The 25,912-nt window shown below is 57.1% G+C and overlaps 1 protein-coding gene across 3 annotated transcripts in view; it reads right to left on the bottom strand.

Moving 5' to 3' along the window:
- Positions 1-380: 380 nt before the first annotated feature.
- SRCIN1 (SRC kinase signaling inhibitor 1) overlaps positions 381-25,912 on the bottom strand; it is a 66,578-nt gene continuing 41,046 nt past the window's right edge. For 2 of the 3 annotated variants that reach the window (XM_073798517.1, XM_073798518.1), the window contains 12 exons: positions 25,700-25,792; positions 25,410-25,453; positions 24,930-25,117; positions 23,607-23,782; positions 18,410-18,540; positions 18,167-18,314; positions 17,592-17,838; positions 16,907-17,141; positions 15,145-15,299; positions 14,706-14,858; positions 14,021-14,143; positions 10,139-11,696 (listed from right to left, as the gene is read on the bottom strand). In XM_073798517.1, coding sequence (XP_073654618.1) covers positions 10,611-11,696; positions 14,021-14,143; positions 14,706-14,858; positions 15,145-15,299; positions 16,907-17,141; positions 17,592-17,838; positions 18,167-18,314; positions 18,410-18,540; positions 23,607-23,782; positions 24,930-25,117; positions 25,410-25,453; positions 25,700-25,792 — 2,779 coding nt within the window. In that variant the 3' untranslated portion in view covers positions 10,139-10,610. Of the gene's footprint in view, positions 3,773-10,118; positions 11,697-14,020; positions 14,144-14,705; positions 14,859-15,144; positions 15,300-16,906; positions 17,142-17,591; positions 17,839-18,166; positions 18,315-18,409; positions 18,541-23,606; positions 23,783-24,929; positions 25,118-25,409; positions 25,454-25,699; positions 25,793-25,912 lie in introns of those variants that run through there. The other variant, XM_033847202.2, reaches the window with a different exon arrangement.

A 25,912-nucleotide genomic window follows, 5' to 3' on the forward strand; every position in this document is an offset into this window, starting at 1 on the left:
TTTGGAGTTGGGCAGAGCTGGACTCCAATCCTGACCCTGCATCCAACTAGTTGTGTGACTCTGGGCAAGACGTCTAATGCCTCTGGCTTTGTCACTTGCAGGTGTAAGTGACGCCAGTGGCTTCCTCGCTGATGGTGGAGAGCTGGTGCCCCGTGAGTTAGCGGTCCTCTTCTCCAGCATCTGGATGAGGTCGGTTCTCACGGGCTCTTGCAGGCAGCAGCAGCCCCAGGGCCCCTGTTTCGGCCCCTCCCTCTTCGCGCTCTGCCAGCTCAGCTGAGGGGCAGTGGCTGCCAGGGATTCCCCATCCTCCATCCCACCCACCCCAGCACCTTCTAGGATGAAGATGAGAAATAATGAGACAGCAGCCTCCAGGAAGGAGATTCAGGAGAGGAAAAAGAAACAAGTTTTATTTAAGCCCCAAACACTCGGCTAGAAAAACCAAAAAGGAAAGAGAGCAGGAAAGTGGGAGAAGAAAAGGGACATTAAAAAAGAGAGACAGAGAAAACACAGCAACCCTTTTCCATTTAGAAATTGTCAAGTTACACTGACAGAAGTCACAGAATATCCACAGAAGCCATCACTGCTACACCAACACGGGCCCTACAGGGTGGACAGGGCGGGGTGCGGAGCCGGGCTCGCCCTGGGGGTCCCACCTGGGACCCCGCTCAGAGCCTCGGGCCTGAGGCTCCTGGGGAAACAGCATATTGTGGAAGGGGCGGGAGAGAAACCCCCCATGCGAGTAACACAGCACAGTGGGCAGGGGCTGGGGAGACCAGCTACAGGGGTCCCCCCAGACGTCTTGGTTTTCTCTTGGTCAAGCACACACTGATGGACAGAGCAGCGAGGCGCATGCAGCTGGGGGGGGCCTTGACGTGCTGGGGGCTTTGAGAGGGCCCAGGGGCTGGAGGCTTGGGAGGGGAGCCGGAGCGAGTGGAGCAAGGCCAAGGACCGTACACACAGGCGCTCCCACACGCGGGGTCTGCACGCATGTGCACGTGCATGCGCAGCTCACACACCCCTCCACGTACACCCTTCTGTCCACACACACACAGGTCACACATTACACGTGCTCTCACATGCCAAGGTCCTCCACATCAATGTGCAGGTGGGCACATGCCAATGCCCAGGCCAGTTACATGCACCGCTGTGTGCCCGCCTCCCTGCACACGTGTGGGAGGTCATGCCTGTGCACGCTCATGCTTCCTTCCCTCCGCACACTGGTGAATGGACTTGTGCCAGTGGACACACACACACACACACACACACACACACACACACACACAGGCTGCGCATAACTCCTCCTGTAAATATGCAGGCACCAAAATGAAAGATGCAAATTCCACTGGGCTCCACGTGAGTGGGTGGGGTGGGGCACAGGACTCCCTCCATTTGCTCCCTTGTGGATGGACACGCCCTTCTCCCCCCCGTCCAAGAGACATTCAACTCAGGACAATGACGGTGGGGCAAACGTTCAGGGCACAGGGTTGAGGGTGGGAGGTGCGGCAAGGGAAAAGTAGCAAGCAGAGAGTAATGGAGTGGAGGGAGGAGGGGGCACCACTCCCCCCCTCCCTCCCAAGTCAGGGTGTCTCTGTACAGCCGAATCAAACCAAACCGTCTCACTGGACCACAGAAGCCAGGCCAATGTACCCACCCTCTAGCCCCCTCCCCTGCCAAAACAGCGGCCAGGGAGAGAGTGCCGTGGTTTTCTTTTTTTTTTCTTTTTTAAATATTTATATATATTTATATTACGTATATTATATATATATATAATATGTAAATATATTTTTAAAACAATATAAAATGTTAAGACACTTCACTTAAATGTAAAGAGTTGCCTGCAATTAAAAGTAATTGCATCATTTATGAGGTCCTTTTTTTTTTTTTTTTCTATTTTCCAGGGTATTTTTTTTTTCAGGACGGATTTTTTTTTTAACCTCTTCTTTTGTTATTTTTCAAAAAGGCTTGCTTGCCTTTGTACAAAAATGATCCAAAGCTAGAAAACAAGGATGAGCCAACAAAAACAACAACAGAAAAAGAAAGAAATGAAGGAACACAACCCAATTCCCCCTCCCGCCCCAACCCTCAACAGCTCCCCCTGGCTCTCCCCAAACGCCAGGCTCCAAGGTCTAGGAGGTTCTGCCCCTGCGATGGCTCCTTCTTTCTGTGCTTACTCGGGGAGACTAATCCCAACGCCCCCCACCCCCTGTGCTTACCCCACTTTGTGCTCCAAATAGGAATCCTGCTCCCTGGGGACCCCACTCCATCTTCCCCCTCCTCCCCCATCCACATACTCTCCCTGCTGCCCCTCACTGTGCCCTGGGGGGAGCGGGGCTAAGAACCAAAACTGGTCTCTCCAGCTCCTTCTCAGGACCCCACTAAAAGAAAGCCTCACTGCCCACAGCCTCTGCAAAGCTGGCGCCCACAGGTTCGGGGGTGCTGGCTGGCTGGTCAGGCTTCAGGGACCCTCGAGGATCTCACCAGGGGTCCCCAGCCCTACCCTGAAAACCCTCAAATCTCAAAGAGGATGGTTGAAGGTCAAGTCACCCCACCTGTGGGGTCAGAGCTGTCCTCACTGCCCCCCATGAAACCCCTCTCTATTCCCCCCACTTCCCTCACAACCAGACCCTCCCCACCCTCCAGGCCTCAAAATCTAATTTGCTATAGGCCCTTCATTCTTGCCCACCCCACCCCCGTTAAATAAGTTAATGTCACTTAAAGTGCTAAATTAGGAAACTAAAAGTACCAAATACCCCTCCTCGGGGCTGCCCTCTCCCAGGGCAGTGTCCCCAGTGTCAGGCTGTCTGCTCAACCCACCATCCATAACCAGCAGTCCAAAGGTGCCCCCTCCTCCGATCAGCGCCAGCCAGGCAGCTCCTCACCACAGGAAGGTGGTCCCGGGAAGCCAGCTCCTCTCCAAGGACACGCAGATTCCACGGGCTCACACCACCCTGAGGCCCCTCCACCTCTGGCCTCCCTCTCCAGCCCCTCTGTCTCGACTCCAGGCCCACCCAGGCATGAGTGGACGGGAGCAGAGAAGCAGCGGCGTTGGGTCACATCCCGAGGTTGGACAGGTGCGGCACCTCCAGGGCCAAAGTCTCCCGACGTCCCATTTTCCAGCCTGATTTTGGGATTGGTCCAATGTCCAGGTTTTCCTCCAGGAAGGCTTCCGAGGAAGGGGAGAGGGGGTGTCTGGCTGCTCCAAGTCTCCACGCGTAGCGTTTGTTTGGAGTGCTCTTGGGAGGAGTGTGTGGGAGACGAGGAGGTGGGGCAGGGGGGTAGGAACTTCAGGATGGACTTGGGAGGGAAAGTGGGGAAAGAGAAAAGGAGGCATGATGACAGGAAGTGTGCCATTCTGGAACAGGAAATCAAGGGAAGGTGTCACGTTTTGGTTTTTAGTTTTACTGGTTTGCTTTTTCTTTCTTTCTTTTTTTTTTTTTTTTAAAAAAAAGATAATTAAAAGTGAATCATTAAAAAAACCAAAAACACCAACAGGGGATGGGCAGAGAGAGCTGAGGACAGGCCACCTTCAGGGATTCTAGAGAATGGTGTCAGGGTGGGGTGGAGATGAAGGGAAGCCGAGGAGAGAAATGGCAGGGATAAGGGAGGGGGCAGGCGGGGGTGGGGGGTAAGGGAGTTTCTAGAAGGAGATGGAAGAATTCCTCGCCCCAAAGGAAGTCAATACGGGGATGGAGGTTCTGGAAGCCGAGGGCTTTTCTGAGACTGGGCTTGAGGTCTCACTCGACCCGCTCATCTCTTTAGACGGTTTAGTGGCCTGGAACAAAAACAGAGGTCATGGGTCAGAGAGAGGAAGGGGAACCTTTGTGCTGGCCCCCAGTTACAGTTTTTTTTTTTTTTTTTTTTGCGGTATGCGGGCCTCTCACTTCTGTGGCCTCTCCCGTTGCGGAACACAGGCTCCGGACGCGCAGGCCCAGCGGCCACGGCTCACGGGCCCAGCCGCTCCGCGGCATGTGGGATCTTCCCGGACCGGGGCACGAACCCGTGTCCCCTGCATCGGCAGGCGGACTCTCAACCACTGTGCCACCAGGGAAGCCCCAGTTACAGTTTTAAAAAATGAAAAATCTCCACAAATCCAAGAGAAAATTAACTGCAAACAGTAGAAATCAGAGGAGGATCTGGAGACAGTGACTGGTCCCCTGAGACAGGGGAGGAGCGGGAGGGGGGGCACAGCAGGGGCAGAAAGGGGGCGTGGGGTTGGAACAGAGGACCTGGGATGGGAGGGTAGGCCCATGGTTACTGATAGGAAAGAGAGAAGGCGGGAGAGAGAGACCAGAGAAGCACAAGGGAGGGCAGCCCAGGGCCAGGACAGGCACCAGGAGCAGAGCGGGTGGGGAGCAGGGAGAGGTCAGGAGAAGGGAGGAAGAGGGGAAACGTTAGCTGCCAAAGGGGAGGCGGGAGGGGCGCAGCCCAGGCTGGGAGGGGGGCCCAGCCAGCCGGCAGCCCAGTCAGGGCCCCTTCCAGCCTCAGCAGGTCTCACAGGGGCAACTGAGGAATGAGCTTGTCCTCCTGGGGGGCGCTTCTTTAAAGACCCTCCCCCCGCCGCCTCCTGCCCCACAAGTGTTCCTCCAGCTCTGAGCTGTGCCTTGTGGGTAAGGGGAGGTCACCCCCTCATGACGTGTCCGGCACTCACAGGTCACCTCTGACAGAAACGGCCGTGCCCCCTCCTCACCTCCAGCAGACCCCTTGCATTTACACTGGTCCTGGAGGAGATGGCCTGTCACAAATGCAGACTCCAGGGCCCCACCCCAGGGTCCATCTCTAGCAGGAGCTCAGGAATCTGCATTTTAGCCAGGCGCCCCACGTGATCCTGCTGCACAGAACTCTGAGATCCCTCGATTAGGGCAACATGGACCAGGTTTTCTCTCTGAAGTTGTATCCACTGTCCCTCCTGGCCTTACTTAGCTACCGACCCGTCCTGATGAAAAAAGACAAGGCATGAGGACTAGAGGCAGAGAGGCTGTGGCGCACTGACAGAGACCTCCTGTGGGCCAGGTCTGGGCACGGTCATGCCCTTTCTCCCCGACCTACATTATCACCCAGCTGCTGGGCAGCCTCTATCAGATGCTTTGCAGGGGAAACCCAGACGGTGCCTCCCGCAGCCTGGAAGGGAACCAAGGAGACCGTATGTACCTGACTGGCCAACAGTGAACCCGCCCTTGAGGTTGCTGGTCACATTTCTTCTTCCACATGTGCACAGCAATCCCTCCCCCTGTTGTTTTTAATTATGTCCAGAGAAACAGAGCTTTGTCACCTTTGTGACAGGCAGAAACCTCATAGATGGTCAGCTTTAGCCGGGGGAGACTGGAACCGTTAGCTACACCCAAAGGGCTGAACCCCACACCCCTCCTCTTCCTGTGGGCCAGAGTCTAGCCCCCTCTCTGCGCCCCGAGCCTACTGACCTGTCCCTCTGGGCTACGAGGCATAGACTTCCACACAAGCGTAGGTCATCTTGATGCTGCCAACCCTGTTGGCGCCTCCTCCAGGGCCACTCCCAGGGCCACCTCCTCCTGCCCACACACCCTTCTTCCTAGCTGTTTGCCTGAATCAGGCACTGGGCTGGCAGAAGAGGTGGGGCTTCCCCCAGCCCAAGGGGAATGCGTCCCGATAAAACCTATGGCAATTCAAGCGTTCCCTTCTCCTAGCTAGTGACTGATCTAGAGACAGGCAATGAGGAGAGAGGGGAGGTCAGCTGGGGGCCTCTGGGGAAGGTTCTCCTGCTCCTACAATGATCTGTGTGCCTAGGAGCCCTGGAATGAAGGCAGATGTGTTCGGGTGGGGTGGGATGATGGGCCACCTGAACAGAACTATGGAAGGAGCCCAGGTCTTGATGTCCTTGAGCTGCTGAATTCCCCAACCCTGGAACCTCCCTGCTTCTTGTTTCGTTAGCTAATACCTTTCCTTGTCATTTAAGCCATTTTGGAGTTTCTGTTATGTGCAGCTAAAACCGCTTAGACCGCTACATGTGAGCCCACCATTGTTCCCCTAATGTTCTTGTCAACAGTGTTCCCGTCACGAGTGCCGTCTCCCCAAGGGTTGGCGGCACCCACGAAGTTATGCTTCCCAGCAAAGCAGTAGAATCCAGCGTTAGGACAAGCAGAATTTGTAACTGGCAGACCTGGGTTTAAGTCCCAGCTCTGCCACTTCCTAACCGTGTGACCTTAGGCAGGTATCTCTCTGGGTCTTCATGTCGTTACTCGCAAAGCAGGGATAACAGCACCTACAGCACCAGAATCACATGAGACAATGCACACAGAGCACGAGGCCCAGTGCCTGCACTCAGGATGCAGGCAATAAATGGTAGCTATTATTATTATTATATCATTAGTATATTAACATTTCAAGTCTGCATTGTCTAGTTCCATCGGGATTGGGCCTGATCAGTGGCAAATTCATTCATTCATTCATTCATCCATTCGTTCACCTAACCAACAAATATTTATTGAGTGCCTGTGTGTGCCAAGTACTGTTCTAGGTGCTGTAGGGAGGTAGCAGTGACAAGGGGATTAATGTACAGATTTTTAAAGATATAAAGTTGCTACGAGGATTAAATAAGATGCTTAAAATTGGGACAGAAGAGGGGTGCTATTTTCTGTTTGCTTCTCCATCCCCAGCTCTGATTTCTGCCCTGCTCTGCACCCGGGTTGGCTGACCCCGCCATGCCGTGGCCGGCTGGCTTGGCTGGGTTTGCCCACTGGGGATTATGACAGGGCGGAAAGAGAGACGGGGTAAAGTTTCTTCCTTACTCCCTCCCCACGTGGTGCCACGTCGCTGGCATGCTGTGCCCTCCAGAACTATAGCACCTACTGTCCAGCTCTCACAGGACTCCCTAAACCCTAGGTCCCCAGACCCCTCTCCCCAGGGAGGTCCAGCTTCCTGCTCTCACTGGTCCCTGGGTGCCTCAGCGTCTCTTGCTGGTCCCTTCATTACAGTCTCTTCACCGGAACCAGTGGAGGAGATACGCTAGGTGTCCAACAGTTGCTTAGCCCTAGTAGAAGAGTGGGTGTCCACAGTTTCATGCCCGCACCAAGCCCTCGATCCTTGTCGCCTGGGAATCTGGCTCTCATCCCACCCCTGAATCTTGAGCACATCCAAGAGCTTTTCCTCAATCATTTCCTCCGATTTCTCTGCGGTATCAGGCACAGTTGCTTCCCCTCTCGGAACTTTCTCCACTCCTCCACCCCGACTTCTCTGTCTGGTCCTGCCACTTCTATTCCCCTCCCCCTCATCATTGTCAAGGCCGCTTCGAGCTCCTAGTGTCAGAACCACGAGATGAAGGAGAGGCCTCTGTCCAGCCCTTGGCCCTGACAAAGGTACAGTGCAGCCAAGCATGGTGGTGACTCCTTCCCTTTGGAGAGCGCTCTGTGGCTTTCGAAGTTCTTTCCCACACACGGTATTATATTACATGAACTCAGAAGCCGGCCTCTGGGTTCTTGCCCTCATTGTACAGATGAGGAAAGAGCCTGCAGAAGGCAGAGGACTTTGACCAGGGTCACAGACTGAGCTGGGATGGAACGGCGCCCTGGCCTCAGGATGGAGGGCCAGGTGATAGGAGTGACTGGAGCAAATGGACGGGCTGGGGTGGGGGGGCGGGCAGGGAGAACTGGGCTGAGGGAGCCGAGGTTGGTCATGAAGAGCCAGGGCGGCCAGTGAGGGAGTTTTGATTTTCTTACCCAGCCGGGGCTGGAGGGCACAGGTGGTATGCTAGGGGAGTGATAAAATCAGATCCGCATTTTACAAACCACCCTCCCCACCCCGCAGGTCTGGGAAGATAGGTTATAGGGGCCACAGAAGTCGCAGGGAAACTTTAGAAGGGCATGCACTGGGGTACCGAGGCACAGGATCATTTTTTCCCCTGCTGCTTTATAACATTTCTTTACTTTAAAACATTTCTGCAAAGAACGTGTAATACTTCATTAGAGAGAAGATGCTTTTTTAAAGAAAGGTTTCTAGAAAAGTGAAAGTGAGGTACAGCCACACCAGTCATGTGGGAAGAGAGAAGCACCATGTAGCTGGGGAAGGTGAGGGAGGCGGGGAGCTCAGGGGACCCCTCAGCGTAGGTGGATGCCCGGGGCCGGTGACTTTCCCAACTGGCGAGCAGCGAGCAACAGGGGCAGGCGTGAGCTCAGAACAGAGACCTGGGCAGGGACAGATGGCACCTGGTGCCCAAGGAGAGGAGCACGTGGTGTGAGCAGCAAAGAGGCTGTGGAAGAAGATGGACGCAGGGGAGTGAAGAGGTGGGCAGAGGGGAGGTGCCCAGGAGGGTCAGTGAGGACCGACAAGGGAGGAGAGGATGCCAAGGAGTGGAGGGTCCCACGGCCCCCCAGTGCACGTGTGGGGGCAGCGTATGTGCCCAACATGCTGCAGAGAGGTGGGTAGAGCACGGTGCAAAGAGGCCACTTGGAGGCCACTGGAGACCTAGCCAAGCCCAGGGGTGAGGCTGGAAGGAAGCAGGAGGAGGGGGTGGGTTGAGGGATGAATGGAGGAGAGGGCGTGGAGGCGATGGAGGTGACTGGAGGGGCAGGAGAGAGGGCAATAGGCAGAGGAGCTGGGTGCCGGGGGAGTTGGGAGTCAGGGTGAGAGGTGGGGAGCATAATTCCAGAGGAGGGAGGCGCCCGCTGAAGAGGCAGAAGCAACTCTGTGCGGGGGTGGGGGCCTGGGTGTCAGTCCGGATTTGAACCCTGCTCCAGCACTTGCCGGCCCTGTGACCTCGGGTAAAGCCTCAGTTTCCCCATCTGTCAAATGGGGATAATAAGGCCCATCCTCAGAGTACTGAGTGTGCAATGAAGTAATGTGTGTGTCTGGCACAAGTGAATACCCCGGGAATGTCGGCAGCCGTTCTAGACACCGAAGAGAGACCAGCCTGGACAGGACGAGGGGAACTCATCCTTGGTAGTGGCAGGAAAAGAGCTGGGGGTGGGATTGGCAGGATGTGTCTGGGGACCCATGAGGAAGACGATTGGCCAGCAGGGAGCGTCTCCACTGGACGTCCACTGAGGGGTGTCTCCACTGGACTCCCCCGAGGACCAGCAGGCAGGCCTGTGTGCCCAGCGCTGGGCAGAGCCATGTGGTGGGAAGGGCTTTGGGATCCCTGGCTCCCAGTCCTGGCTTTGATGCCACCTTGCTGTGGGCCCGTGGGAAGTCCCTTTCCTTCTCTGAGCTGTCCCCTCATCTGTAAAGGAGGTGGCTAGACTTGCCCATCTCTCACCTCCTGCCTCTGAGCCTAGAACCTTCTTCAAGTCACAGCATCTGTACATTTCATGACCCCCACTCCCAGCCAGCACTCAGAATGGACCTGGCATACAGGAACTGCTCGGAAATATTTACTGAACCAAATGAGCGCACTAAAGGTCTCCCTAAACATCTAGGCCTGAGGACCATTTGCATCTTCCGACCGGGCCACAGGTGAGCCACAGGGCAGAAACATCCATGGGTGAGGCTGTCAACTCTATATACTGTCCCAGGCCCACTAATTAAATCTGAAAGAGGGTGCAGCGCCTCCACCACTATTACGGCACCCAACGGGGGGGCCGAAGTACTTCTCCCCTTCCTCCCCCTCCCCATTAACCACACTGCAACCCAAACACGAGACTGAAAAACAGATGCAAAACTGGTTTCTCCCTTAGTTGGGAGGTGGCCTAAGAGGGAGGCTGAGATGAGAGTGGGGACCCCAAAGAGCAGGTGGGACTTGAGAGCAGAGGGAAGGAAGCAGAGGAGGGGAGTGGAGTGGCAGGAAGACAGGCATAAAGGCCCCTTCCACACCCCGGGGTCACCAGCCTTAGCAGGGTCTTGTCCAGGAGCGGCTGAGGAGACAGCCCTCTCTGGTCCTGTGTGAGGGGCCTTCTGAGAGAGGAGCCGTCTGGCTGAGAACCAGATCCTGAGCCCTGGGACTGGAGAGAGGAAGGAGAAGATGGCTTAAGGGACCGGTGGGGCAGTCCTGGCGGGGAGGACCTCTCTGGGCAGCCGGCAGGAAGGTGGTCACAGGAATACTGGCAGGAGATGGCCAGTACACAGCAAGAGCACACAGCACTGCCAGTGGGGAGGGGGAGGGGGAGGGCGTCTGGATGGGGGCCAGGCCCCGCCCCCGTGGTACCCAGGCTTACCTGCTGCTGGGCCTGGATCCTCATGTACTCGGCCCTCTGCTTGCCATGCTTGCCTTTGTCGGGGCTGCCTGCCTGGCCCTGGGCCGCCTTCAGCCGAGAGGTCCCCAGAGTCACCACCTTCATGGGTGGCACACTGCCACCGCCACTCTGCAGGAAGAGGAACAGGGTCAGGATTGGAGGTGAGGTCACACAGGCAGCCCAGGCACAGTGGGCCCTCTGAGACCTGGAGAGCTCTCCCTGGCTCCACACCCCCCCACCCCAGGAATCAAGCCCACTCTCAGGCCAGGTTTAAGGCCTCCCTGCAGGAGAGGGGATGGGGCCCCCGGCTAGGTTCCCAACAGCTCCTGGGTGAGAACCCTGGTGGCTTCCTTGAGTAGCCCGGGGGCAGCTGGTGCCCTTCTGGGGGAGCCATTTTGAAGGTGAAGGTCCCTGGCATCACCATCACCACTCCTGGCCCGAGAGAACGTGCCTGAGATCTGGGGGGAGGGGTCTTTATAATGGCAGACAAAGTAGGACTGGCAGCCCCAGGCCCACATCTTCCTCTGAATGGGAGGATGGGGGCGAAGTCTCCCTAGAGATGGACAAGTCCAGCCCCCTTGAACCACCCCAGGGACCAGGCCTGCCCAGAAGGGCGGCGCAGGCAGAGAAACAGCAGAGACAGAGAGAGTCAGACAGGAGAGGAGGAGGGGAGTGTGGGGATGCAGAAGGGGGAAAGAACTTTATTTGTCGGTTTACAGATACAGAGCAGAGGGAGAGGCCCTGGTCCCCACCACGGCTGGTTGGGCTGATCCCTGGGCAGGCCAGCTTCCCAGCCTGCCAGGGGCTCTGCCTGCAAACCCAGCCTGGCACCGGGCTCCCAGGAGGGGGGCGGGGCTGAGAGAAGGCCAGTGGGAGGAGGGGGCTGGCGTGGTGCTCCTGCAGCCTCCCACTCCCTCCAGCTCTGAAGACTGGAGCAGGAAGATAAGAGGAGAGGACGGGGCAGGAGGCAGCCACCTGGGGACCAGGGGGCGGGGGTGGGGGGCTGCCAGGGGATCCCGCGGCAGGGGCCGTGCCCATCTGGCTCAGGGTGGCTTCCAGCTCCCGGAGCGTCTCCTCCAGGCTGTCCATCCGCTGGGTGGTGGCACCGTGCCCCGTGCAGCCCAGGCCAGCAGCACGCTGACCCCTGCAGTCCCCGCTGCAGGGTTGGGTGTCGTGTCCAGAGTCCTTGAGGGTCTCCTCTGGGTAGGTCTCGGCAGCGGAGGGCTCCTGGGTCCTGTCTGGGGCAGGTCCCCGAGAACAGGGGACCCCAGCTCCTCCCTTTTCTGGGCTGTAGCTCCCTGTCCCCAGTCTCTTCAGAGCCGGCCCTTCCTTCTCCAGCATCGAGCTGTTCCCGGGCTGGGAGACCTCAGCCATTAGCCCTGGCGGGGCCCGTGGATTACCCCAGCCCCTCCCGCTGCCAGCCAGGGTCCGGGGTCGTGGGGTAGGGGTTGTCCTGAGGCCGGGTTCCTCAAGCCTGGCCTCTGGTGGAGAAGGAGGTTTGGGGGCACACTTTGTCAAGATGATCCGGGGGACGCAGAAGGGCCTGCGGCCTGCGGCAGCCTGCGGAGAGAGGAAAGATGAGGGAGAGTGTGGTCCCTGCAACCGAAGCACCCTGAGCTGGGATGGGGGGTCGCATGTGGATGAGCCCAGCCCCTTCCTTTCACAGATAGGGAAACCGAGGCAGGGGAGGGTCCTGACTGAGTTTACCCAGCAAGTTAGAGGCAAAGTTGGGACTAGAACTCAGGCCTTTTTCCACCACACCCTACGGTCTCCCACTTTCTGGCAAAGATGCCAGTTTACCTAGAAGTACAGACACATGTTTACATCTCATCACCCATGTTAAACTCTGAGAGCAGCTCTCATGGTTACTGCCAGGAGTTTACCCATCTGTGCGATGGAGTAACAATAACGTGAGGCTGGTGGAGGATAAAGTGAGCATAAGTGGGCACGTGCTTGGAACAAGGCCTGGCACGGTGTAAGTGCTCGATAGGTATCAGCTATTTGTTGACTCAAACTGAATGTCCGAGACCCGCAGCCCCCTGTGGGTGGAGACCAGGTGTTGGCCTCTGGCTTCGGAGGGTGGGTCTGCCATCCTCATCTCAGGCCAGAGATTCCTGGTCCCTACCCCTTACTTCCGGAGCTTTCTCTGAGGGCTTCACAGTCACAACGGGAGGGGCTCAGCTAAGTCCCTCTGCTGCACAGGCTTGGGCAAAGCTAGAGCATCTGCCTCTGTGTGAGCGTCCCGGGCTCTGGCTTTGGTGGGGGCATAGAGAGAGGCCCCCAGTCACCCCTACCCCACTTGAGTGAATTCTGGTTTAATTCTGAGCAGAGTCTTATACCAGGAACTGCCATAAACGCCGTCATCTTTAATCCTTTCTGTTGCCCGTGAAATGGCTACTACTCTCATCACTTTACAGATGAGGAAACTGAGGTGGGGGGTGTCATGTAATTTACCCAAGGTCACTTACCCACAGCTAGCTAGTGGCAGAGCCAGGATTTGAACCCAGGCAGTCTGACTCCAAGTCCAGTGCTCTTTCCACTAAAAGGAGCCATGGGGAGATGCGTGGGGGGCAGCAGGGACCCCCAGACCCTCCGCCCCAGGCAACCCACCCAGCCCTGCCACCTACTTACCTGGATGTGGGAGGTGCAGACTGGGAAGGCAGAGAGGGCGACCCATGCCCGCCCGGCTCCACTGCCCAATGGCGCCTCAGGATGCAGAGGGGCAGCCAGCCCAAAGGGCCAGTGGAGGGGCTCTGCCCACTGGACCCCACCAGGACTGGCTTCCAGGGCCAGAAAGGTGCAGTGGCTGGGTGCCGCGGGCCAAGGTGCCGAGGGCACAGCCAGCCTGGGGCAGCCCAGCCATACCCCCAGACGGCTCCTTGGACTGCTCTGTGCCCATCCTCTGCCCAGCAGACGGCACTGTCTACGTGTTTGGTGCCTGTCTGCTCCCCCCGCCAGGGAGCCAAAGCACCACCAGGTCTCAAGCCAGGCTAAAAATCAGGTGGCGGCCAGCACAGAACCCACTGTGGGCCAAGAGAACCAGATGAGGAAGGTGAACACGTGAGTGCGTGGGAGGCTCCCCTCTGCAGAGCAGAAGCCCTCCTGCTACAACCTAACTGGGCAGAGGGAGAGATTCCCAGACCACCGCCCCGCAATTCCCCCTCCCCAACCAAGCACAGTCCCCTGGGGTGCAGACAGCAGGTCACCCTCAAATTCCCAAGAAAAAATAAAGAGGAAATAAGTGCAGCAGGACAGCAGCAAAGACTGAAGTTGCAATGCCCAACACCGAAAGACAGAACCGGCAGCCAAGGAAGGGCATGGGTTTCTTCCATCCCAAGCTCTCTGCCCAGATGGGGCCATGGGGCGGAGAGAGGCTGTAAATGAGCCTTCCTCCTGGGCATCCTGGTGCCCAGCGCAAGGCATAGATTCTAGTGGGAGAAAGAGCCCCCACCTGGCACAGGCAGCAGAGTAGGGGAGATGGGGGCAGGGACCAGGCGAGGGCTCAGGACGGTGTCAGACTTTGAGTTGGGCCTAAAGTCATGTAACAAGCACGATCCAAACTCCAATCTTGGACCAAAGACAAAACGTGGGCTTCGGGCCAGACCTAAACTCTGGCCACGGGCCAGACCCGGAATCAGGCCTGTAAGGAAAGGCCCCAAGGGGGCCACCAGGTACCAGGCTGCTGGAGTCTGGAGAGGGAAGGAAGAGTGATGCACCCGTCCTTGGGGCAGGGGAGGGGGTGAGGCCGTGGCAGTGGCGGGACTCAGGGACGTGACTGGCAGGTTCTAGCGGGTGTTCTAGCGGGTTAGTGTGAGAAGTGAGGAGAGGAAGCGTGGAGGCACAGGCAGAGAGAGCGCCGTGAGAGGTGGGGGGCAGCCCGTTACCTTCCACGTGGGGCCCGGGGCTGAGCCCCCAGGAGGCCCCGGGTCCTGGGGGAACAGCAAGGTGGGGATCGGCTGGCGGCAGGGCGTGGGGGGGAGGGGAGACACTGAGCTTCTCTCAAACACCTGGGGAGCAGAAGGTGGGGGCAGGTTTGGAGGAGGGGGTACAGGGAGGATGGGGGTGCTGGGCTCTGACCCAGGCACTCATGGGGAGGGGGTGGCCTGGGCTGGCCCTCCTTGGCCCCTCACCATGGCCACTGGCCACCAGAGGCCCTGGTGGTCCAGGTCTTCAGCCTCTGGGGAGGGGTGGTGAGAACACTCGAGTCTGGGTGACTTACAGCACTGGGAGGGGGTCAAGGTATATGGGCGAGTCTGTGAGAGCTTCTGTTCTCAGAACACTAGGGGATGGGGGTCTCAGAGCACAGGAGGTGTCAGGGCAGTTGCGGGGTGTCTCAGACACTACAGTAAAAAACTCAAACATGTGGGGAGGGACCTTAGACCCCCTCCCCCATTTTACAGTGGAGAAGAAACTGAGGCAAGGAGGAGAGGCTCCTGAAGCAGCCTCAGTGGGGACCCGAGAATCCAGTCCCCTGTCCTAGTCCGGGCACCTCACCCTGGGGTCAGCTTGACAGGCAAAGGGAGGGGGTCTGGCTGATGACTCGGGGGGCCAGGTGCGCCCCTGACCCACCTCCAGCTCTGCGATGATGCGGTCCTCGTCGTCCTCATCCTTGACAGCAGAGGCCATGATGGGGGGCGTGGAGGACGGGCGGGCCACCTCGGACACGGCTCGGCGCAGCTTTACCTGGGGCTTCTGCACCTCCAGCTCCTCAGACTCGGCCTTCTGCAAGGGCCCGGTCCCCATGGAGACCAGGCTCTGGGCACCTCCCGCTCGCCTCCTAGGCCCCAGCACTTCCAGACCATCTCCCACCTGCCCCAGCTCCTCAAAGGCCAGGATGGCCCCTTGCCATGGAGGAAGCCCAAGCCAGAAGCAGAGTCACCACTGGCCAGCCTCCTTTCTTTCCTTCCACTTCCTCTGAGAGAGGGGACCACCCCAGAGAGTCTCCAGAGGTCATCTCAGGCATCCCCCCAACTCGACCCCCTGACCCCTACCCAAGCGGTGGCGGTACCTTGATGAAGGCCGAGTCCTTCTTGCTGGTGACCACGACCTCTCCAGTGCGCGTGGTGGTCAGGCCATGGGAGGAGGGGAAGCTCCGGCGGGGAGGGGGCGGCGGGGGCGACTTGGAGGGCTTCTCCGTGCGGTATCGGGGCACTGTCAGCTCATCTGCGGGAGGCCAAGGGACTGGGGGTCAGGGGACTCGTAACCCTGGAGTCTGTGAGCCACACCTGACTCCAGGGTTAGGATAAACCTGGCTTCCTCCTCCAGCGAGGAAGGGAGAGGAACGCGCAGGGGAAAGGACACAGGCCCCCTCCTCCTTCTCTCCTACCTCCCCATGCAATCCGACCCCAAGCCCTGCTGCTCCTCCCCTTACAGCACTCTCCTCCCTCGCTACTCAAAGTGTGGCCCGTGGGACAACAGCATTGGCAGCACCTGGGAGCTTCTTAGAAATGCAGAAGCACAGGCCCCACCCAGAGCTGCTAAATCGGAATCCACGTTCTAGCAGATCCCCGGGTGATTTCACGTGCACGTTCAAGTTTGAGAATCACTGCTCTAATCCATCCCTTTCCTGCCCACCCCTCAGCCCTGCCCTGCACAGACCTTCATCCTTTCTCCATCAAGAGAGAGTACTATTCTGAGAGTCTGACCCCACCCACCAGGCTCTCCTTTCCCCCAATTCTTCCCCGGGGTGGGGGCTGCTTCCTGGGCAACCTGCAGAAAAGTCCCTCCAGCCTGACATTCCTCTGCCTTTGATCCCCCAGCGATTCCCCATGACCCCAAACCACGTTCAAGTTTCTTGGCCCAGCACCCTCTGAGCCTGCCAACCTTTCAGCTTCAGCTCTGCTTACTAATCCTTGGTCTGGACCCAGCAGGGCAACACCAAACACAGACCTCCAGGCATTTGTATGTGCTGTTTCTCCCTGGAATGCCCTCTCTCACTGGCCAGGGAAATGCAAGGCTCCAATGGAAAGTCCCCTTCCATGGGAAGCCCTTCCTGCCCTTCCAGGGCCTCCTCTAGGACCGCATTTAGCACCTGAATCCTATTTCCGGTTTACGCACAAGGTATGGCCTGGGACAGATTACTTAACCACACTGAGCCTTAGTGTCCTCATCTGTAAAATGGAAATAATGACTGTATCTGCCTCCTGGGATTGTTGCAAAATTTTAAGGATTGATACGTAGAAAAGCATTTGGAGCAGTTCTTGCCGCGTAGTAAGTGCTTGATAAACACAGATGTTAGTATTACTCTCCCACGAAATTTTAAGCTCTTTGAAAGCAGCCTTATCTCCTTATCCCCAGCACCTAGCAGATAGTGGGTGCTTAACAAATACATGCGGCGGGAATGAATAAACGCGTGAATTACAATTGCCGTTTCTGGTTCGGGTTTCTCACAGGCTCAGGGAGCACGGGAACCCTGTCCGTATAGCTCAGCACTGCACCCGCACCCCGTCTCACCACAGCCTCGCTTCTGGCACACACACTGGGTCAGAACGTGCAGGGGGACGACCCTCTGCCTGGACTTGCTCATCCTCCCTGCATGGTCCTCTCAGCAGAAGTCAGAGCAGTGGGAAAAATCCCTGGATGGAGTCCAGTGCTATCCCGTCCTTCTGGGTCTCCCTTCGTGGACGAGGGGCAGGCCAGCACCTCCCTCCTCTGGCAGCCTGACCACAAAGATTCTCACTCCCAAGCACCTCCCCCATCAACCTGAGAGCTCCCGAGGCTGGGGCTCCCCTCCTCTGGGCTCTTCGCCAGCCCCCTACCTGCCCCCATACCTGAGCCTCTCCTTCCACTAGGCTCCGTTCGGGGGGTTGCCTTCTGACCGTGGGGCAGCTTGGGGGGCTTGTGGTCAGGGGTGGGGGCTGGGCCTGGGTGGGCCTTGCTCCCACAGTCCAGGTCAGGGATGGCCTTCAGCAGCTCTGCCTGTGTCTCCTCCAGAAGCCGGTTGATGTCCTTGGCGCTGTACTGGGTCAGGGCTGCCCGCTTTTCCTCCCAGTCCCGCTCGGCAGCCTTGAGAGGAGGGGTCGACAGTCAGGACTGAAGTGGCTGCCCTGCTCCTGGACCTTTGGGGCCTCGGCCACACATGCAAGGAGTGGAAAGGAAGCCTCCCACTTGGTCCGAGCCTCGGGCTTCTCCTTGAGTGTTACATGCTTTCCCTGTGAGCCTGGAATACCACCTTCATTACAAACTACTCTTGGGATAAACCTAGACCTGCTTTTAGACATTCTATTCTGTCTCACTGAGCACATCATCTACTCTGATGCTAACACCACGCTGCCTTGATTATCATAGGTTTATAATATGCTTTTCTGTCTAGCAGGACTCATGTCACCCTCAGTATGCTTCTCAGACTTCCTCGTCCCCCAGGAACAAGTCCCCACGTGTTGGCACCTGCCAATCTAGGACGGTGGTGAGAACGTGTGAGCCTAGTTCTGGCCCCCCCCATGCCGGGCCCAGCACCTCAACAGACACAGCCTTGTCCACGCTTCTCTTGCCAGGAGTGTCCAGGCCTTTGGTGGGGTTGCCCGCCTTCGGGGTCGGAGGGGCCCCCTCGGTTTGCCCGCTCATCTCATGGAGCTTCAGTGGAGGGCTGGGGGGTGGCATTTCAAAGTCCAAGCTCTTGTTGAAGTCAGTCTCGGCTGTAACCTTCTTGGGGGACTGATTCAGGAGGTTGCTGGGGGGTGGCCACGCACCTTCGTCCACTTGCCTGGGGTTGGGAGAGTTGGGAGCAGCTGTGAGGCCTGCAGGGTGGTGGCCCCATGGGAGGGAAGCCTGGCCTGGGGGAGGTGGGGTTTGAGGAGGGCTCTGGAATCTTGCAGGACAAGTGGAAGGGCCTGGGGAGGAGTGACTGCATCCGGCAAATGGGAGGGCCAAGCCTACAACATGCACGGGGCCACAGATCAGAGCTGAGGTGCAGATCCAGTGAGCTTTGTGGGAACTGGGATAAGGGGTCAGGTTGACCTATCGATCTAGCTCAGTATGTGACCTCACTGGGAAACTGGAGGTCAGAGATAAGAACTCAGGGATAGTATGACCTTCGGATCTGGGCCAGCGTGTCTGTGACCCCACGGCAGCGCTTGAGTAGCCCATCCAGGCGCTGTGGCTCCTCCTTCAGGAACTTCACTGCCTCCACCTCCACACGCAGCACTACCCGCATCTTGCTCTGCAGGCCTGGGAAGTGAGCTGAGGGGAAGGGAAGGAGTGAGCTGGGGAGGGAGCAGCTCCGAGGATTGGGAGGACAGGCAGTGGGGTGGGGGTAGGGGTGCCCCCAGGCTCACCCTTGAGTTCAGTCAGCGTCTCCCCGAGCTGCTTCAGCACCAGCGCCTTCTCTTCCAGCTCGGGCCCAGGCACCAGTCGGTGGTTGTGGGACACGTCCCTCTGGATCTTCTCCACCGACTTCTCCAGGTCACTGCAGCCACACAGAAAGACCCTTTCAGCCCCTCTGGCCCCAGCCCAGCCCCCTGAAATTGGGCAGCTGGAAAGAAATCAGGCCACCAATCAGATCAAAATTAAAAGCCATTCACCAGACCACAAGCCCAGGTGAAATCAGAAAGCCAAACTTCAGAGATGAGACTTAGAAACACTCCCTAACAGGTGCCCTGGGTCCCCTCTTTGAAGTTCTGATCTTTCTTAACATCAATCCAAATCTCCCTCCCGATAACTTGCATCCTATGATTCTCATTATGCCAAGGACACAGCAGAGGAACTGGCAGCTTTTCAGAGAACTGGAGGCAGTTGCATGTGCCCCTAAAGAGTCTCTTTTTTTTCAGGGGGGCACTGCCACGTGCATCTACCTTCGCTCAAGTGATCCAGACACTCAGCCTCTTTCCTCAATGACAAAGCTGCTTTCAATTTTCAGATGGTTTATGCTGAGCTTGTGGGGTTTTTTTTCTTTTTTAAAAAATGTATTTATTTATTTATATTTGGCTGCATTGGGTCTTCGTTGGTGCGCTCAGGCTTTCTCTAGTTGCGGCGAGCGGGGGCTACTCTTAGTGGCGGTGCACGGGCATCTCACTGAGGTGGCCTCTCTTGTTGCAGAGCACAGGCTCTAGGTGCGCAGGCTTCAGTAGTTGTGGTGCACGGGCTCAGTAGTTGTGGCTCACGGGGTCTAGAGCGCAGGTTCAGTAGTTGTGGCGCACGGGCTTAGTTGCTCCGCAGCATGTGGGATCTTCCCGGACCGGGGCTGGAACCTGTGTCCCCTGCATTGGCAGGTGGATTCTTAACCACTGCACCACCAGGGAAGCCCTTGTGTCGTTTTAAAACCCTCCATATTTCTAAAATGTAAATCAGACCACCAAGTCACCACCGCCTGTTTTGAACCCGAAATGGATCCCAACATATTTTTTTTTTTTTTTTTTTTTTTGCGGTACGCGGGCCTCTCACCGCTGTGGCCTCTCCTGCTGTGGAGCACAGGCTCCGGACGTGCAGGCTCAGCGGCCATGGCTCACGGGCCCAGCTGCTGACTGTCTCCAGGTCTCAACTTCCTCACCCAAAAAAATGGGGATGGGAGTTCCTCCCTCCTGGGGCCACTGTGAGGATTAAATGAGCTAATGCAAGGGGTCAGTCCCTGGGAGCTGCTCTTCTTTTCCCTCCAGCTACATCCACTGTCCTCCTCATCTGGCTTGCTTCTGTTTGGAACCATCCAGAATTGCTGAGGTCCTCGTATGTGCTGCTCTCCCTGGGCCTCTATAATGCCATTTCCTCTGCCTAGAACACTCCGTTTAGCATCCCCCCCCACACACACGCACGCACGCACATGTGTGACTAACTCCCACTCATCCTCAGGTTCCAATGGGAACCTCTCCCCCCTTCCCTACACTTGGGGTTGGGGGTCTGCTTCCTCCCTGGAGCTCCTGTTTCCTGGGCTAAGCAACTCTAGGCAGGCAGACACCATGTCTTTCTGATTCATCTCTGATTTCCAGCACCTGGCATGGTGCCCGGAGCAGGATAAATGCCTGGTAAATAATTATGGAAGGAATGAATAAATGAAAGAAGGAACTCTGCCCAGGTAGGTCATCTCAGTTCTGTACTTGAGTCACTGATGTCCCGGACCCACATGTGGGACTCTACATACATTCCTGTCAAATCGCATCTGTTGGATTTCAGCTCAACCATCCATGCAGGAACAACTTTTGAATCTCAGTTCTACCATCCAACAGATTTGCTCCCCCTCAGAGCTCTGTGTCATCAGCAAATCTTATCAGCATGCTTTATACATCTTCATCCAACTAGCGGGTGAAAAGACAGATCACACTGGAGCCAAGGACAAAATCCTGTGAGTCAGCAGTACCAGTTAAAGAGCTATCTTGTACTAAGTGCTTATGGCCTGCCAGGCGCACATTCATCTCTTCACTTTCTTTACCTTATTTAATCCTCACAACAAATCCTGTGAGTGGGAACCATTATTACCTCCAGTTTACACACAGACAAACAGTAGCTTAGGCACTAGACTACATTTCCCAGCCTCCCTTGCAGGTAGAAGTGGCCATTCGACTGAGGTCTAGTGAATGGAATATGAGTGGAAGGGTTACATGCTGCTTCCAGACCTGGCGCCTAAAAACCTCCCATGTAAGCTCCTCCATGCTCATTTCCCCTTCCTGTTGGTTGAAAGACAATGACCCTGTGGATAATCTTGGAAGACACATATTGAAGATGGCAAAAGCTCCATTAGCCTGGGTCCCTGAATGACTGCGTGGAGGAAAGCCATTCCGCTAACCCACCAATACTGTTCCATGAGAAAGAAAGGTATATTGATTACTTTTGAACCATTATACAATTTGTTATAGCAGCTAACCTAACTAATTAATTAGCTACCCTAACTAAGCTACCCTAACAATGGGCTTTGGCATTAAAAAAAAAAAAGGCTCAGAGAGATTAACTAACCTGTCCAAGGTCACACAACTATTTTGTGGCAAAGCAGGATCTACTCCTGTCTGACTTCAGCCATTGGGTTCTGCTGCATCTCCCTCCCACACTGGACTAACATCACCCCACACCCACCCACTGTCCCACCCAGCCTTCCCTCCGCCACACGCGAAAGAACAACTCTCTTTTGATGTGTGTGATAACCTGACTGGCTCAGGGTGGACCAGTTTTGTAAAATGGTCACTCTCAAACATCACTCTGCAGAGGAAGGGCACTCAGGTAAGCCTTCAGGAGGAAATAACACTGCAACTCTCAGGCAGAAGGGACAAGGCTCGCCTTAGGCTCAATTAGCACCTCGATTTTCTGATCATTACCATCTGCCAAAGTTTGGGGGCCCATAACCTGGGCAGGCTCTGCAAGTGAGTCCAGACCAGCCCAAGTCTAGGCACTGGGATCAGAACGTAGTGGGGTTTCCAGACCCAGGTTTAGTTCTAGAGGAGTTGAGAGGTAAGGGTCAGGACAGAGCCAGCTATATAATTTGGGGGTCCCAAAGCGAAATGAAGATTTTGCCCCTAGTTTAAAAATTAAGAATTTCAAGACAGTGACAGCAGAGCATTAAACCAAGCATGGGCCTTCCCAAGCATGGGGCCCTGTGCGATTACACAGGTCACATGCTTACAGAGCTGGTCCTGGGTTGGGTCACATTATGCTCCAGAGGCCAAAAAGTCTCAGTCAGCAGAGGCTTTCCCTAAGGGCAACGTCCAGACAGCGCTCAAGTGCTTGGCTAGAAGGTCAAGTGAGTGAGCCAAGCGGAGTAAGCACCGAATCAGCCTTTACTCCCAGCAAGATGCCAGGGGGCAAAAGGAAGGGGCAGAGGGAAGCCGAGCAAGAGTGAGTGTCCAGGGGCTGCAGCCACAGCAGGGGGCCTGCTGGCTGACTTAATGCCAGGGGGCTATGGGAGCTGGGCAGGGACATCCCCCTGGCCAGGCCGAAGCCACTGCAGTGCTGGTGTGCAGCCCAAGCCCCACCCAAAAAAGGGCAGGAACTCCTTTCGAAGCAGATGGAGAATCCTGCCGGAAGCATATATCAGCCCCCAAGCTCTCTCAGGTGAGCAGTCTGAGCAATGGGTTTGATAACAGGGCAGCGGGTAGGGCGTCTGTGTACTCCTGGAGAACTGAGGCCCCCAGGAAGCTGAGGACCAGACGCTCATATGACAGGAGCATAAATACATCCTTTCATCCCTTCTGCCTCTGTACTTTTATATTTCCTTTTATTTTCCTTTAATGTCTCAGTAAAGTTCCTTTTGAAAATTCCAACCCCGCTCCTCTGTGCTGAATAAAAAGGGGCAAAAAGGGGACAGGAACGTTGAGTAAATGGAATTCCCTGGGTAAGGGGGTTGGCAGCCATCAGTCTACTTGGAGATCTGACAAGAGTTGACACTCAGCTGTCACACTAGGGGTGATGCAGTGGCTGCCACCAGCTTATTTCCAAGTGGGATGGCCCCTTATTTCATCTCAGCCACAAGGGGTCATGAGAATCTTTGCCCTGTGCATCACTGAGAAGCACATGTACTTATAGGCTGTGCGCCCAAGACTGAGGAGCAGGGACCCTTTTCAAGTAGCCCCTTGCAAGTGATACAGCCAATTATGAGCTTGGTGAGAAAGCTGGGCTCCTCTGAGCAGCCTCCCTGGCTCCGAGTCGTTGACCAGTAGAATCCAAGTCCTCTCTGGGAAGAACTGCGAAAATCTTAATATGGGGCACAGGTGAAGAAGCTGAAGTGCAGAGAAGGGCAAAAACTATCGTGATCAGACAGCCTCTCAGTGTTGGAGCTGGACCTCAGGCCCCTTGTGCCCTGAACCACCTAGAGGGAGACCAGATGAAGGAGCAGGGCCTCTATCTCAGACCCCAGGAACTGACCAGGGAAGGCCGCAGTGGGCTGGGGCCGCTCACTCAGTGGATGGACAGCGGCAGGCAGCTTCTCCCTTCAATGGTGCCAGACAATCGAATCTTGGCCAGACAGCCATTTGTTAAATTTGGAGCAGAGGACTGTCTTCTGTTAACCCTTCCATGTCTAAGCATTTGGGGGTGGGGTGTTCTCTATTCCTGGAGCCCTGTTTCAGCTGCACTAGGACGGGAGGAGGGTTCTCCTTGGCTATACCTGGTCTCAGAGATCAGAGAATTGGAGTGGTGGCGACCGTGACTGGTCAGCGCCAAGCTGGCCACACCTGAAAGCTCCACCTGAATACTCGAGGGTCAGTTTGCACGGGTCACAGGCCAGAATGAAAGCAGGCAGAGGGCAGAGTGACATCGGGCAGCTGGACGCATGAGAGTAAGGCTGCAGGCCACGGGGAAGCCAGACTGTGGACCGTTAGGAAGCAAGACTATAGCAAAAGCAGGCATCAAGCCAGAAAAAAAGAAAACAGGAATTGTGCCAGATGGTCAAAGGTTTGTGGGTCACAGAGAAATCAGGCCACAGAGGAGAAGGAAATCAGGCTTCAGAACGTCACCTGTGATTCAGAAGGAAGGGAGCTTCGCCTCCCCGTGAAACCAGGTTGCCGGCCACCCAGGCCGCACCCCCAGCCCTCCCTCCAAAGCTGGGCCCCGCCTCACTTGAGCTGCTGGGTAATGAGCTCCTCGTCGTTGAGGTAGCGCAGCCGCTCCTCTTCCACTAGGGTGCGCTGCCGCTGCAGCGGGTCCTCCTGCCGCCGCGCCGCCTCCGACACGCGCATGCTCAGCTCCGCCTCCGTGCCCTTCAGCAGCGCGCGCAAAGACTCCAGGTTCTGTAGCTGCGGGACGCAGATGGACCGATGGACGCGGGTGGGAGGGAACGGAGGCGCGCAGCCGGGAGAGGGCTAGGAGGAGGCAGGCAGAGGAGAGCCCGACGCGGGGCAAGCTCCATGGAAGATACCAATGCTCGGCTGTGGCCGTGAGCAGCAGTGAAAGGGTGGGATGGCGGGGGGGGGGGGCACAGGCCGAGGGCTTAGTTCTGGGGAAGAATAGAGGCAGGAGGAGAACGGCCTGGGATAGTGGAGGGAGGAGTGCCAAGTTGGGCCCTGCAGAAGGTGCAGCTGCATGGCTGTGGCGGTTAGCTGCAGCGAGGGGGTAAGATGGTGGGGGGCGGAGGAAAATGTTTCGTTCTGGGTAAATATTGAGGCAGGAGAACGGGATAGCGGATATTTGGGGGGCAAGGGGTGGCCCTACGTAGGGCCCTGCCCACCTTGCGGCTGCATGGCTATGGCTTCGATGAAGGACTCAAGCACTGGGGTTTGATAGAGCTTCCGTGGCTGCGCCGGGAAAACTGAGTTCTAAGGCCGAGTTGGGGCAAAGGTGGGGGTGGGCGAGATCTTACCCATTGCCCAGATGGCAACTCTCTGCCCCCTCTCCAGCCTGTCTCTACTCATTATTCTCACCTGACGGGCCCTGGGATACTCTCGAGGAGCGGGCACAGCGATGCCAGGCTCCTGACTGGTGGGACCATCTGCCAGGCGGGGCGGGCCCGGGAAGACTGTGTGGGCTGAGGAAGGGAGAGCTGAGGGGATCTGGGGGAAGGGCTTCCGCCCAAGGGAGGGAAGGGGGTAGAGAATGCGGGGCAGGAAGGGACAGGGACTGCCCTGAGGGATACTGACCGGAGAAGGGGGCTCAGTGAGGTGCATTGGGGCTTCAGGAGAGCGGTGAGGATTAAGGAAAGGGGCAAGAGGGCTCAGTGAGGGGGACCCGGGCGAGGGATGGGGGCTTGGTGAGGGAGTAGAGACTCAGCGAGGTGGCGAGAGTTCGAGGAGGGTTTCGGAGAGCAACCCAGTGAGCGGCGGAGGGCCTCGGGATGGGGCAGACTCGCAGGAAGGAGTTTCGTGGGCGGGTTCTGGCGGGGCGGGGTTTGAGGGGGCGGGGTTTGAGGAAGCGGGATACAGGGCGAGGCCCCGGAGAGGGTGGTACCTGGAGCTTCCGCAATTGCTGAAGCTGGCTGCGCAGGTCATTGGTGCTGTTCTGCAGGCCACGCAGGTGTAGCTGCATCTGCAAACGGTTGATGGCAGTGGGCTGCCCCGCAGGCGTGCTGCTGGCCGAGGGCGGGGGAGGGCCGGACACTGGGGTGGCCCCGCTGCTCCGGCTGCCTGACCCGCAGGCTGCAGACAGGGACCACGAGGACGGGAGAAAGGGAATAAATCGTGAGCCTGGGGTAAAGTCCTCCCCACTCCTGACCCCACACAGCAGCCACAGAGAGACGTGGCTCTGGCTCCCTGCCCCAACTAGTGGTCAGCCCTCTGCGAGGAGCAAAGCGCCAGAGCGAAGGCATCTTGGTCTAAGGTGACTACTCATTTATCCACTGAAGCCTGGTGATGTAGCCACTTTACAGATTAGGAATCGGAGGCTCAGAGAGGGCAAGAACCTGTGGGGGAGGGGAGAAGGGTCACTCACGTGCTGAGGGGGTGGCTGCTCCATTGGAGCCTTCAATCTTCTCACTGTGGCACAGGGGAAAGATGGCCATCAGGGGGTCCAGGCCCCAGACTGGCAAAGCTGGGCGAGACCTTAACATAAACTCCTCCAGCCCCCTGATCTCAGGATGGAGTCCCAGAGAAGGGAGGCGATTCACCCAGGGCAAAATGATGAGACCTTGGCTGAGCTGAGCCCAGGGCTCCTGCTGCTCGCCTTCCCTCCCTCTTGCCCACCCACATGCCTGGGCAGTGGTGCTGGGAGAAACACCTCACCTGGGGGTCTCTGGCTCCGAGCCTCGCAGTAGGGCACTCTGCACCAGGCCAGTGAGGCTAGCAATTTGCTTCTCCATGGCCTCCATGCGCTCCCTGGGGAAGACGGTGGCTTTGAGCAACCCCATCTCTGGGCATGGGGTCCCTCCTGCCCAGCGCCCCATTCCTAAGATGGATAATTAGAGGAAATACCATTCCCTCCCCAGCCACCAGCGC

Source organism: Tursiops truncatus, chromosome 20 (assembly GCF_011762595.2).
Source record: "Tursiops truncatus isolate mTurTru1 chromosome 20, mTurTru1.mat.Y, whole genome shotgun sequence".
Taxonomy (NCBI): Eukaryota; Metazoa; Chordata; class Mammalia; order Artiodactyla; family Delphinidae; genus Tursiops; species Tursiops truncatus.